The sequence below is a fragment of the Agrilus planipennis genome, unplaced genomic scaffold (assembly GCF_000699045.2).
Source record: "Agrilus planipennis isolate EAB-ADULT unplaced genomic scaffold, Apla_2.0 scaffold25, whole genome shotgun sequence".
Classification (NCBI taxonomy): Eukaryota; Metazoa; Arthropoda; class Insecta; order Coleoptera; family Buprestidae; genus Agrilus; species Agrilus planipennis.
Window position 1 is genome coordinate 1,240,970 of NW_020439112.1, and position 11,807 is coordinate 1,252,776.

An 11,807-nucleotide genomic window follows, 5' to 3' on the forward strand; every position below is an offset into this window, starting at 1 on the left:
TCTTTGTGGAATTAATTTTAATGATGATACTTGAAAAATGCAAAGTGATTCATAAATAAGTTTACAGTTTTAAAATTGTTTATCGAAAATTAAAAAAAATTGATAAAGACAAAGATAGCAAATTTGCGGCTTCTTTTAAGACTATTAAGAAATTCAAATAAACATTAGTAGTGTCTACTAATATTTTCTAATTAGAATGTTGCGCGAGTGCGCGAGGTTCTTGTAAGAGCGATGCCCCGGGCGACTGCCCTGTTTGCCACCCGTAAAAGCCGCCCCTGTTTGTAGGTACTGAATGTTTGTCTGAAATTATAGGTTTCATATATTCAAAGATGTTCAAAATATATCTACTCCAAAAAATATTTACCAAAATACTTCATTCATATGGGCTAAAGAATTGTCCGTCCAAATTTGTAATGCATTATTGATATTGACCCAAGAGAAGCAAAAACAAATGAAATATATAAATGTAGCTATTGATTATCGAAGATGAAAGGATTCGTTCTTTTTATTGGTACATTATTAGTTTAATTAATACCTATTCTGGCGTTTATTTGCAAAGTTAAGTGAAATGGATGAACATAACTTTCCTCAGACATTATTTCCCATAGGTACAAGCTTGAGAAAACGACAGAATTAAGATTGACTTCCAAGAAACAAAATACAAAAAGTAGAAGTCGTTTCTTCTCACAAAACAGTACATGAGACCGCTGAAGGATTATGTTTTATAAGATAAATTTAAGTCATAATTTCGTAATCATACGAAACCATCATCTTTTGTTTATAACAAGGACTATTTTGAAAGTGAAATATCAATGACCAACAAGAGAAAGAAATATACAAAAGTATAGGTAATAAATATTTACAGTCATATATTCTTTTTTAGTAGAAAACGTTGAAAATGTAAATTTTCAAATGCAAAAATTTCCTATCTGGTTCTTTTTGATTGTATTATAAACATCTCTACTCAATATTAAGTCAAGTCGAACCTCTTTTGCGACTAAGAAGAGGTCAAACGACGCGGTGCGCATATGTGAGAGAGGGAGAAAGCCTCTACTTCTGCCTCATCAAGGATCATGTTTTCATAAGATAGATACTTCGTAATCATACGAAACCATCTTTTGTTTATAATAAAGACTCAATATCAAAGGCTAACAAGATAAAGAAATATACAACATACATACGTATAGTTAATAAAAAATCTATAATCAAATATTCTTTTTTAGCAGAAAACGTTGAAAATGTAAATTTTCAAATGCAAAAATTTCCTATCTGGTTCTTTTTGATTGTATTATAAACATCTCTACTCAATATTAAGTCAAGTCGAACCTCTTTTGCGACTAAGAAGAGGTCAAACGACGCGGTGCGCATATGTGAGAGAGGGAGAAAGCCTCTACTTCTGCCTCATCAAGGATCATGTTTTCATAAGATAGATACTTCGTAATCATACGAAACCATCTTTTGTTTATAATAAAGACTCAATATCAAAGGCTAACAAGATAAAGAAATATACAACATACATACGTATAGTTAATAAAAAATCTATAATCAAATATTCTTTTTTAGCAGAAAACGTTGAAAATGTAAATTTTCAAATGCAAAAATTTCCTATCTGGTTCTTTTTGATTGTATTATAAACATCTCTACTCAATATTAAGTCAAGTCGAACCTCTTTTGCGACTAAGAAGAGGTCAAACGACGCGGTGCGCATATGTGAGAGAGGGAGAAAGCCTCTACTTCTGCCTCATCAAGGATCATGTTTTCATAAGATAGATACTTCGTAATCATACGAAACCATCTTTTGTTTATAATAAAGACTCAATATCAAAGGCTAACAAGATAAAGAAATATACAACATACATACGTATAGTTAATAAAAAATCTATAATCAAATATTCTTTTTTAGTAGAAAACGTTGAAAATCTAAATTTCCAAATGCAAAAGTTTCCTATCTGGTTCTTTTTAATTGTATTATAAACATAAAGTCGAACGTCTTTTGCGATCAAGAATAGGTACAAACGAGACGGTACGCGCATGCGAAAGAAGAAGAAAGCTTCTACTTCTGCCTCATCGTAAAGTAAGCGACAATTGCATGTAGCAAATCGTATGAGAGCGAAATTTGATAAATGTCATAAACGAGAAATCATTAAAGAAGTCCAGAGCAAAAATAGAAAAAAGGTACTTACATAGCGTGGCCATCTTCTCCTGTTCTCCATCATCAAGAAAATCCATTGACTAGAATAAATTCTTAGTTTATGCAGCAAACGTTTTTCCGAATCTATGAATAAACCAAATTTTGATCAAGATTCTTAATCATCAAAAATAAAAAATCTTCTTTGTCTGTTTCTTTTTTAGTTTGCATCTAAAACAAAGGACAAAATAATTGTTTAATGAAGATTAAATGTAATTAAAAAGAATGTTCTACGAAAATTTGTCCAAATAAGTTATGTAAATAAATTAAAAAATTAATTGCATTAAAATTTGTATATACTTGGGTCGAAAAACATAAATACAAAAAAAGAAATTTTAAGTAGAAGTATAGTGACCAAGAGTAAAAAATTAAAAAATAGTCATCCCCTTTTCTTCTAAGTCATCAAAAATATTTGTATATAGATAACAGTTTTTTAATATAGCACTATAGATTGGTCAGTCAGTTTTTTGTTTGTTAATAATACGACAGAAGCGATTAACTTCAAAAAACAATAAATAATTTTATTCATAGTACATGGTTGTAGGACTCGGTGGATTTAAAAATTGAGTTGACATATATATATACGAATCTTTCATTCTAATTCCACATTTATTTCCAATCCTTCGGTACATACAGACGGTATGCCAAAACACATATCACATCAATAAAGGGTCTTTAACACGAAAAAAATCCTTTCTTATCATTCCGTCATGTACATAAGTATTAGGTAAATTGCATACTAATTGTACATAATTGCGACAACTCCTTTGCTCAGTACATAAACAAAATACAAGACGATCTTCTCACCCTTCACTTTTTTCCATTATTTTTCCAGTCGAAAAGGCGTTTCAACAAAGAGATTGAAACGGATTTTCTAGAATTCACAAAAAACTTCTAAATAATACCTTAACATTTAGGAGAATATCGGTTCTATTTCAGATCTTTCTGTTTCGATAAAGTTTTTGTATCTTTCTTTAAAAATGCTAAGGCAGTATATCTCACAAAGAAATTTTTCACTACCCTTCTGACTACATTTCGTCCGTCTTATCCGCCTCTCCTGAACCACTCATACCCACGAATGCAAGGAGATGTTTACACAAACTTTTCCGCCATATCTACCGGCTTTACAATACAGTGCAGTTCGGAGAGGCTGTCGCAAACTCAAATAGATATATAAAAGAGAAAGGTGGAGCGAAAAAGTTAAATCGACCCCTTCTACTGTACTGAAACGTGTGCAAAATTGTTACCTTTCACGGGGGCCGAAAACATTAAGATACACATTCATATATCTTAAAATCACAAGTAACATATAGTATACATAATGTATGTATGTTTGCATGTAAGTAAATATGACACTTGTATTTTTGTTTTTGTTGTACGTCTCTGTCGTTTAGACTGCACACGTTTTGGTGGTGCGTTGACTCGATTGAAGCCTTGTCAAGGGGGTGGTTTTTCGAATAGACGAGATGAATCGAAGTTGTTCGACTTGTTGACGGTGGTGAGAACTGCTTGAACTTTCCACCCACTGTAACAAAGGGAAGTCAATTAAGTACTTCTAAATTGTAACAGCGCCCAGCGAGAATTCCGAACGTTTTATCTCTTAAAGGACATTCCCTGATTGTTCACAATAGTAAGAATGACAAAGTTTGCTCTTAAACAGTTACTTAATAATATTAACTAATTATTTCAGTTAAATCCAATTCGGTCCCCTAAGACGGGAATCTAATTAACAATTTCTAAACCAAACTTCGCGTTTCTGTTTATTAACTTTAATTTCATTGCGTTTATAAAGACAACGCTTACCGAAAAGGGCAAAATTAAGTTTGAGATTTCGGGAAGGACTAAGGATGGAACACCTGTTTTATTTATTTTGCGCTGCCGCGCCACTTCTTTCTCCTATGAGGGAGCACACGAATTTTTTGGAAGGATTGTAAGTGCAAATAATTTACCTCACTTGTGAATAACACGAATAACTGCACTTAGTAATATTTATTTACACATATACAGTTAATACATATATTGAAGACCCTGAACTTGATGATTACACTGATGCTACTAATTGTTGTCTGTTGTTGTCTTAATTGTTCTTATTTGATGTCTGTTGATGTCTCTGTTTTGATGTCTGTTATTATGAGTGTGTCAGCCTATTTATAACATAATCTCCACCCTGATAGAGGAAGGGGTGAAAGTTCTAACCAACTGGTTTCTAATATTATTTAAGTATTTGAAGATAAATTATCTTAAAGATATTTGTTACCTGCAAAGTTCGATACCCTAAAATTATACTTAAACCACTTACATATAATATTTGTAAAAACCAACAAAATTGAATATTTGAATTTCCAACTTAATGGTTCAAGGAAACGGCAGGTAAATGTACCCTGGTCTGAACAACACCCTTCAGTCATAGGGATAGAAAAATTAGTTTTATGTGATCGTCGATGATCCTTCACACGTATTTAGAACATTAACATGAGCGAAGTCAAGGGTACAGAGGGTATTTTTATTCCCTAAAAATACTGTTCCCGAGGGATAGAAAAATTAGTTTTGATTCGTCATCATCATCATAAGGTCGTCAATCCTAAAACTGGTTGGACACGCACCTCCACTCTTTCTTATCCTGAGTTAATCTTCCCATTTCATTTAATCTAAAACAACCCACATCCTTAACAATTTGCGAACAGTAATCTAATGTAGGTCTACTTCTACCCCTCCTCACACCCGTTTCTGCCTCTAATATGTCTCTGACTATACCTTCATGCCTGAGAAAGTGCCTTAACAATCCATCTCGCCTATTTCTTATTGACTTCCATAGAGTCCTCTGTTCTCCTATTCTTTCTAATACCACTTCATTTGTAACCTTCTCTATCCACTGTATCCTCATTATTTCGAAAGCTTCTAACCTTTTCTTTTCCGTCGCGCCCATCGTACATGTTTCGCACCCGTACAGCATCGCGCTCCAAACATACACCTTTAACTTTAACAATCTTCTTCGAATTTCTAAATGAATCGTTCCCGAGCATAGAAGTGACTTCTTTGACTCGTATTAATTTACAAAACAGAAGACTAAACTGCATTATATTGTAGTAATTAATAGTGATAACAAGTAAAATTATCTACCACAAGGATCACTAAATGTTTGTTATTTTTACTTGCACCACTTTATTTTGAAAGTAGTCAAGATGTCATCATTCATGAAGCTCACAGAACAATAGTGCTTGCAGTAAAAATGGGATGCATACGTGTATGCATCATATTAGGCAGGCAAGAAGCAACACGTTTCCGCCGATCAATCTCTTCCAACTTTACCCTAAGTTATGAATTTAAACATAATTTTCATCTCTGGATCAAGGAATTCAATTCGATATCTCATTTCATTTAAACGTCACAATTCCCTCACAACGTTGAGAACTTTAGGATTCGCTTATTGAATCACGTAGTTTCCCGTATTTTTCATCACGATTGGTATCAACAAATCCTTCCTCGGATTTATCCCGAAACTAGATGTGCAATTCGAAATGATTGTAACATTTGTTATCAAGAGTGTCTTTCTATGGATTTTATACATGACTGTGTGTACACGGGTGGCTTTCAGAGTAGAAATAGCGAGACGAGATTTCGTTCTAGTATCTACAGAGTTCGCGGATGAGTGACAGCCATGAAAGTCAGTAATCCTTATACAATGTAAATTATCCTATACCAACTTCAACTATAGAAACATAGGATGATTTCAGTTTGTGTAGACGAATAAAAAGCGAACGCATTCGGTGAAATTTATCTTTCACTAAAGCTCGTTAAACAATTGATGATTTCGACGGTATTAATGCACCTAATGCATGTAGGTACTAATAATACGCCGATCTCTATAATTTCTATCCGGTGGTATATATAGTTATAATTCTTTTTTATCCTGGCTTTTAATCAAAACACGCTGGCATTACCTATGTACAGGGTTTGTCCGGAAAGTAATAGGACTGATTTCCTTCCACCGCGACTGCACTTCGGAGCGTGCGCGCACCGACTGGATTCGGTGGAGGGCATTCCTAGCTAACGAACGAGCGGCTGGTGAGTTGTCTCCGAGCACCTGGAGAGTCAGAACAGGGTTTTTCGCGCGATGTGTTTCTGTGAGTGGTGCAAGCCGAAAATTTAAACATGTGTGAAAGTGACCCCCAATTTTTGAATAACGTAATCAGAGGTGACGAGTCATGGATCTTTGAGTATGATCCCGAGACAAAGAGGCAATCTACCGAGTGGCACACGCCGGGTCTCCTCGCCCAAAAAAGAGAAGAATCCAAAGTGAAAACGATGCTCATTGTCTTTTTTGACATGAAAGGCATCGTCCACCATGAATTTGTTCCTCCTGGACAAACCGTCAACGCCATTTTTTATGTGGATGTGTTCTGGAGACTCAAACGAAGGGTCAATCGGGTCCGACAAGACATCGCAGCCGACTGGAAGTTCCACCACAACAATGCCCCGGCTCACACCGCCTTTCTTGTGGACAGCTACCTGACCAAGGCCAGCCTTCCAACGCTTCCGCAACCGCCCTAAAGCCCAGATGTGCCCCCCGCGGATTTTTTTGTTGTTTGCTCGCCTGAAAAGGCCGATGAAAGACAAGCATTTTGAGACGACAGAGGGGATCCAAGCAGCATGCACCGCGGCTCTTAGGGCTATTCTGGAAAATGCCTTCCATGACAACTTCAATGCTTGGAAATCGCGCTGGCAGCGTTGCATCGACGCAGGAGGAGCCTATTTTGAAAGTTTTTAACGAATTGTAACGATTGGCTCAATAAATTTTTTTGAATGGACTCAGTCCTATTACTTTCCGGACAAACACTGTATATAGGTACCCTATACGTTTAGTACATTAAGGAAAACGAAACGAAACGTTAATTCGGTTTTCCAAAGAAAATTTATTTCACTAGTTCATTCGAGAAGAACGAACCGCACTGAATAACCGAACAAATTCTTACGTCTGCTGACTCGCATCATTTGATTTATATCATTACTTTTACGTTTTAGTTTTGCCGTTCGCGATATCATTCATTATGGTTTCTGAAAGGTGGATTTGAAAGCCTGCAATTTTCTTATGATATTCTTTTATCTTATCTAAAAAAGTTTGGGGTGTAACTCACCTGACAATCCAATCGAAAGACTCTCTAGAACAAAAGAAACAAAGTATTGTTACAACGATCAGTTTCTTCTGTTGAATCGTCATTACAATCTTCACATACTTCATAATATACAAAGTAATATATTGCGACTAATTTGCTGATAAAAATGCGAAAGCCATTATGAATATTAAATTCAAATTTTACATTACAGATGATCTGTTTTTGTTTATAAAAGTTTTCCTGTTTTGTAGTGAAATTCTACAATTGCATAACTTTTAAAAATCTTATACGTAAATCTATCTTGCAGAGCGAAATTTACAATTTTTTTTATAAACCATTGGCTACATTAGAAAGTAGGGTTGTAACTGCGAATGATCAGCAAAAATTTTAATATTCGCATCTACGTCCGCATCCGCAAAGTTAAATTGTAATGAGGATATTTGGCGGATATTTGTTGTCCTACATCGGAGACGCGATCAACATCATTAAAGACAGTACAATTGCAGGGATAGATGTACAAGGGCAAAAGATTTGTATGCTTAGATTTGCAGATGATATAGCAGTATTAGCATCTAGCAAGGAGGACTTAGAGATAGCTTTAAATAAAATGGAAGCGGCAATGACAGATCAGTACTGTATGAAAATAAATAAAAGTAAAACTAAAATACTGATATGCAAGGGAAGAAAAAGCAGGGAAAGAGCGAATACAAAGATAGGAGACAAAAAATTAGAAGAAGTGGCTGATTTTAGATACCTAGGAAGTCAGATAAGTCAGGATGGAAGGAGTGGTAGGGATGTAAAGCAGAGAATAGCGCAGGGCCGTGTCGCCTTTAATAAAAAGAAGTCACTTCTATGCTCGCGAACGGTTAATTTAGAAATTCGAAAAAGGTTGTTAAAGGTGTATGTTTGGAGCACGGCGTTGTACGGGTGCGAAACATGGACAGTGGTCGTGGCCGAAAAGAAAAGGTTAGAAGCGTTCGAAATGTGGTGTTATAGGCGGATGATGAGGATAACGTGGGTAGAAAGGTTAGAAATGAAGAAGTATTGGAAAGAATAGGAGAACAGAGGACTCTAAGGAAGTCAATAAAAAATAGCCGAGATAGATTGGTGGACACTTTCTCAGGCATGAAGGTCTAGTCAGAGACATATTAGAGGCGAAAACAGGAGTTAAGAGGGGTAGAGGTAGACCTAGATTAGATTCACAAATAGTTAAGGATGTGGGATGTTCTAATTTAAGGGAAATGCGAAGATTAGCTCAGGATAGGAAAGAGCGGAGGTACGTGTCTGACCTGTCTTAGGACTGACGGCCTTATGATGATGATGATGATGAATACTACAATAGGAATCACGATATACGAGGTCTGTTCCAAAAGTATCGCGAATTTTGAATTTCCCCAGGTTACGTATACTATTTTCGATCTTTTTTGTGGAGTTATGTTGGTAGTCCTGTCTCTCATTTATACCGACAAATTCGGCCATGTTAAATGTTCAGTTAATTTTTAACAGATGCTTTGCTTGCACGTGTTTTAGCTTGTCTTCGATATTTGCTTATTTCAAAAAATGGATCAAAGAATCTCTATATCAAATTTTGTATAAAAAACAAAATTAAGTGCGCGAACGCATTCCGAATGTTGACTGTGGAATATGGTGATGCTACCTTGTACCGAAGCAACGTTTATCGGTGGTACAAAATAATCTCAAAGGGCCGAATTGAAGGACAACGAGTGTGCGGATGCCCGAGCACGTCAACAACAGACGAAAACATTGATGAACTGAAGAAAATAGTATTAGCCAATATCATATCACACATATCACCGATATTTGGCTAAAAAGATTGATTGTCATTATTGAATAGTTCGTTACGGCGTTGCGACTTCATCAGTAACTTTTTTAATTTATTAAGTAGTTACATTATTAGCAGAAAAATGATAAAATCAATTAAATATGTAGGTTATAAACAATTACAATGCATCAAAGAATAGAAAAAAATGGAGAAAATATCTTCAAATAAAAGTTTTCATTTGTATTGTGCTTTTCCTTTGTCTTTCGAGACTTGAATCGTCCTACATCTACACGTTATTAAGGTTAGTTTGAAATGTTGGTAGTTTGCTATTGACAGAGCAGACACAAAGGAAAACCCCTGATCTGAAACGGACAATATTTACATTCCGGTCATGTCATGTATGAAATCCAGTATGCATTCAGGGCTGATGCATGAACGGAGACGATCTAAAAGCTATTTCTTTTTACCACATCTTCACATAATATTCTTATGCGAAAGAAAAGCGAATCTACTGCATACTGTTAAGTGTTTCAAAGTTACAATATTGCTTACCGATTATTTATATTTAGAAGGATTTATAGAAAAATATTGGGAATTATACTAAAACCCAGGCATACCTAAAGACTAGGAGACAGTCGTTTGATACAAACATTAGTACCGATCTACACATTTCGATTAAAATTGTTGACTCAAATCATTAAGATTAACTATTACTCGTAACAGTATTTAGATGGGATCCTGTTCTCATACGGGTGCGGAACATGGGCGGTGGACGCGGTGGAAAAGAAAAGGTTAGAAACGTTCGAAATGTGGTGTTACACCGAAGATAGAAATGGTAAGAAATGAAGAGGTTTTAAAAAGAATAGGAATATGAGATTAAAGTTATTATATCCTGTTATAAGAAATACGCAAGACAGATTTGTAGGACACCTTCTTAAGCATGAAAGGCTAGTCAGAGACGTATTAGAAACAAAAACAAAAGTTAAAAGGAGTAGAGGTTGATCTACATTGGCTTACCCTTTATAAATAGTTAACGATGAGGGATTTTCTAATTTTAGGGAAATGGGAAGATTAGCTCAGAATAGGAATAAGTAAAGATACCTGTCCAACCAGTCTCAGGACTGAGTACCTGATGATGATGACGACGATGATGAGATTGGACGTCATGCCTAAATAATGTTAGTTATCATAACTTTAGTTCCGGAACATCATTGGGATTTTCAAGAAAATAAGCCTGATTATCATCACAAGGTGATCGTGAGTCTAAATACTGATTGGACGCGCATCTCTACTCCTTCCCAACCTGAACCTTTTCATCGCATTTCTCAAAAAATAGAGCCATCTCCCATCTCTAACTATTTGCCAACAGTCTAACCAGCGTCTTCACCTGTTTCTTTTTACTTTTGTTCTTGCTTTTACAAGTTCCTTATGTTTCAGAAGTTTTTCTAGACATTTAGACTTCTATACCGTTCTGTTCTGTTCTCCTGCTCATTCTAATCCCTCCGTATTTTTATCCTTTTCTAAATGAACCAAAGAAACTGCAAGGATCACAATTTGGAGGCACACAACACAAATCAATAAACACACAAAAGCTCCAAACGCATAGCACTCATCTATTTGCAGTCTAGGGGATATGGAGATTAAATTAATATAAAAATTATAAAACACGAAAACTCGATGATTTGAGATAGTGCACATTCGTCAGACAATACGAGAAATTTTTACACAACAATGCATATTAGCCATGAGCAGCTTTTCCATCGGTATTAGCTTCGAAAATCAATACCAAATACACAAATCCGAATGAAATAATGTAAATGAATTGCCAATGCTGTTTCAATCGATGGATAGGTACATATAAATGGACTTTCCAAGAATGTGTGGAACGTACGAGAAATAAATTTCTACTATTTTTTTATTTTTACTTTAATTCGAACGCTGACGAAACGGAATTTAATCAGAAAATTCCTCTCTAACTATGTACATTTCTAAGAAATAACTGTTCCCTGTACACAAGATTATTAAAATTTTCGTAATGTCTCCAATGTTTGAAAAGTTATTCCGACGTGAAACTGATCACAAAAGTCTTTACATTAAAGAACTCTTCTTTTCATATTCATAAGCAATTCAGTAGCTGCATTCAGTATTTTACAAAGAGGATTTGAGAGATAAAAAGTAAGTTAAATGTTTCATTATAGATACCGTATGAAAAAGAGTGGACCTTGTTAAATAGGGTTGCATAATATCACTTTCAATTTAATTTAATATTATCACCTTTTAATTTTGAATCCAAATATAGTTGCGAGCAAGCGATTAATTTTCTCGATGTACCTGCACGACAGCGGGTTATATATCATAATATAGCTGACGTAGCTGATACGGTATGTATGAGGACCTAATGGGAAATTTCAGAAATAATCAACAATTTTCCGTACAAGGAAGTGACCAGCAGCCGACAATTCGGACGATACAAGAGCTAATATAAATGGTGTACAGTCTATTTCAATTTGTTAGAATTGTAACCTTGAAGAAATCTGCGCGAAGATAGAAAGAATACACACTAGGCGTGAGAAAGACAGAAATAGTTGGAACAAGCTTGAACGAGCAGAGCTCTCGAGATCGACAGTACAGTACTACACGAAAATGTTTAGCAATTTCTTAAAACAAAAATGTATATAAATTAACAATAGAAAACAAAGCAAAAGTTTTATAGGTGTGTAGA

At 35.1% G+C, this 11,807-nt stretch overlaps 2 protein-coding genes across 4 annotated transcripts in view; both read right to left on the reverse strand.

Moving 5' to 3' along the window:
- Positions 1–2,276, reverse strand: part of LOC108738179 (A disintegrin and metalloproteinase with thrombospondin motifs 16-like) — a 179,920-nt gene extending 177,644 nt beyond the window's left edge. The window contains exon 1 of the mRNA XM_018471456.1: positions 2,184–2,276. Within this exon, the coding sequence (XP_018326958.1) occupies positions 2,184–2,229 (46 nt within the window). The 5' untranslated portion in view covers positions 2,230–2,276. The remainder of the gene's footprint in view (positions 1–2,183) is intronic.
- A 475-nt stretch (positions 2,277–2,751) lies between these two features.
- Positions 2,752–11,807, reverse strand: part of LOC108739844 (orexin receptor type 2-like) — a 109,371-nt gene continuing 100,315 nt past the window's right edge. For 2 of the 3 annotated variants that reach the window (XM_018473919.1, XM_018473938.1), the window contains exons 6-7: positions 7,324–7,347; positions 2,752–3,713 (exon numbers count right to left, since the gene is read on the reverse strand). In XM_018473919.1, the coding sequence (XP_018329421.1) occupies positions 3,579–3,713; positions 7,324–7,347 (159 nt within the window). In that variant the 3' untranslated portion in view covers positions 2,752–3,578. The remainder of the gene's footprint in view (positions 3,714–7,323; positions 7,348–11,807) is intronic. The other variant, XM_018473929.1, reaches the window with a different exon arrangement.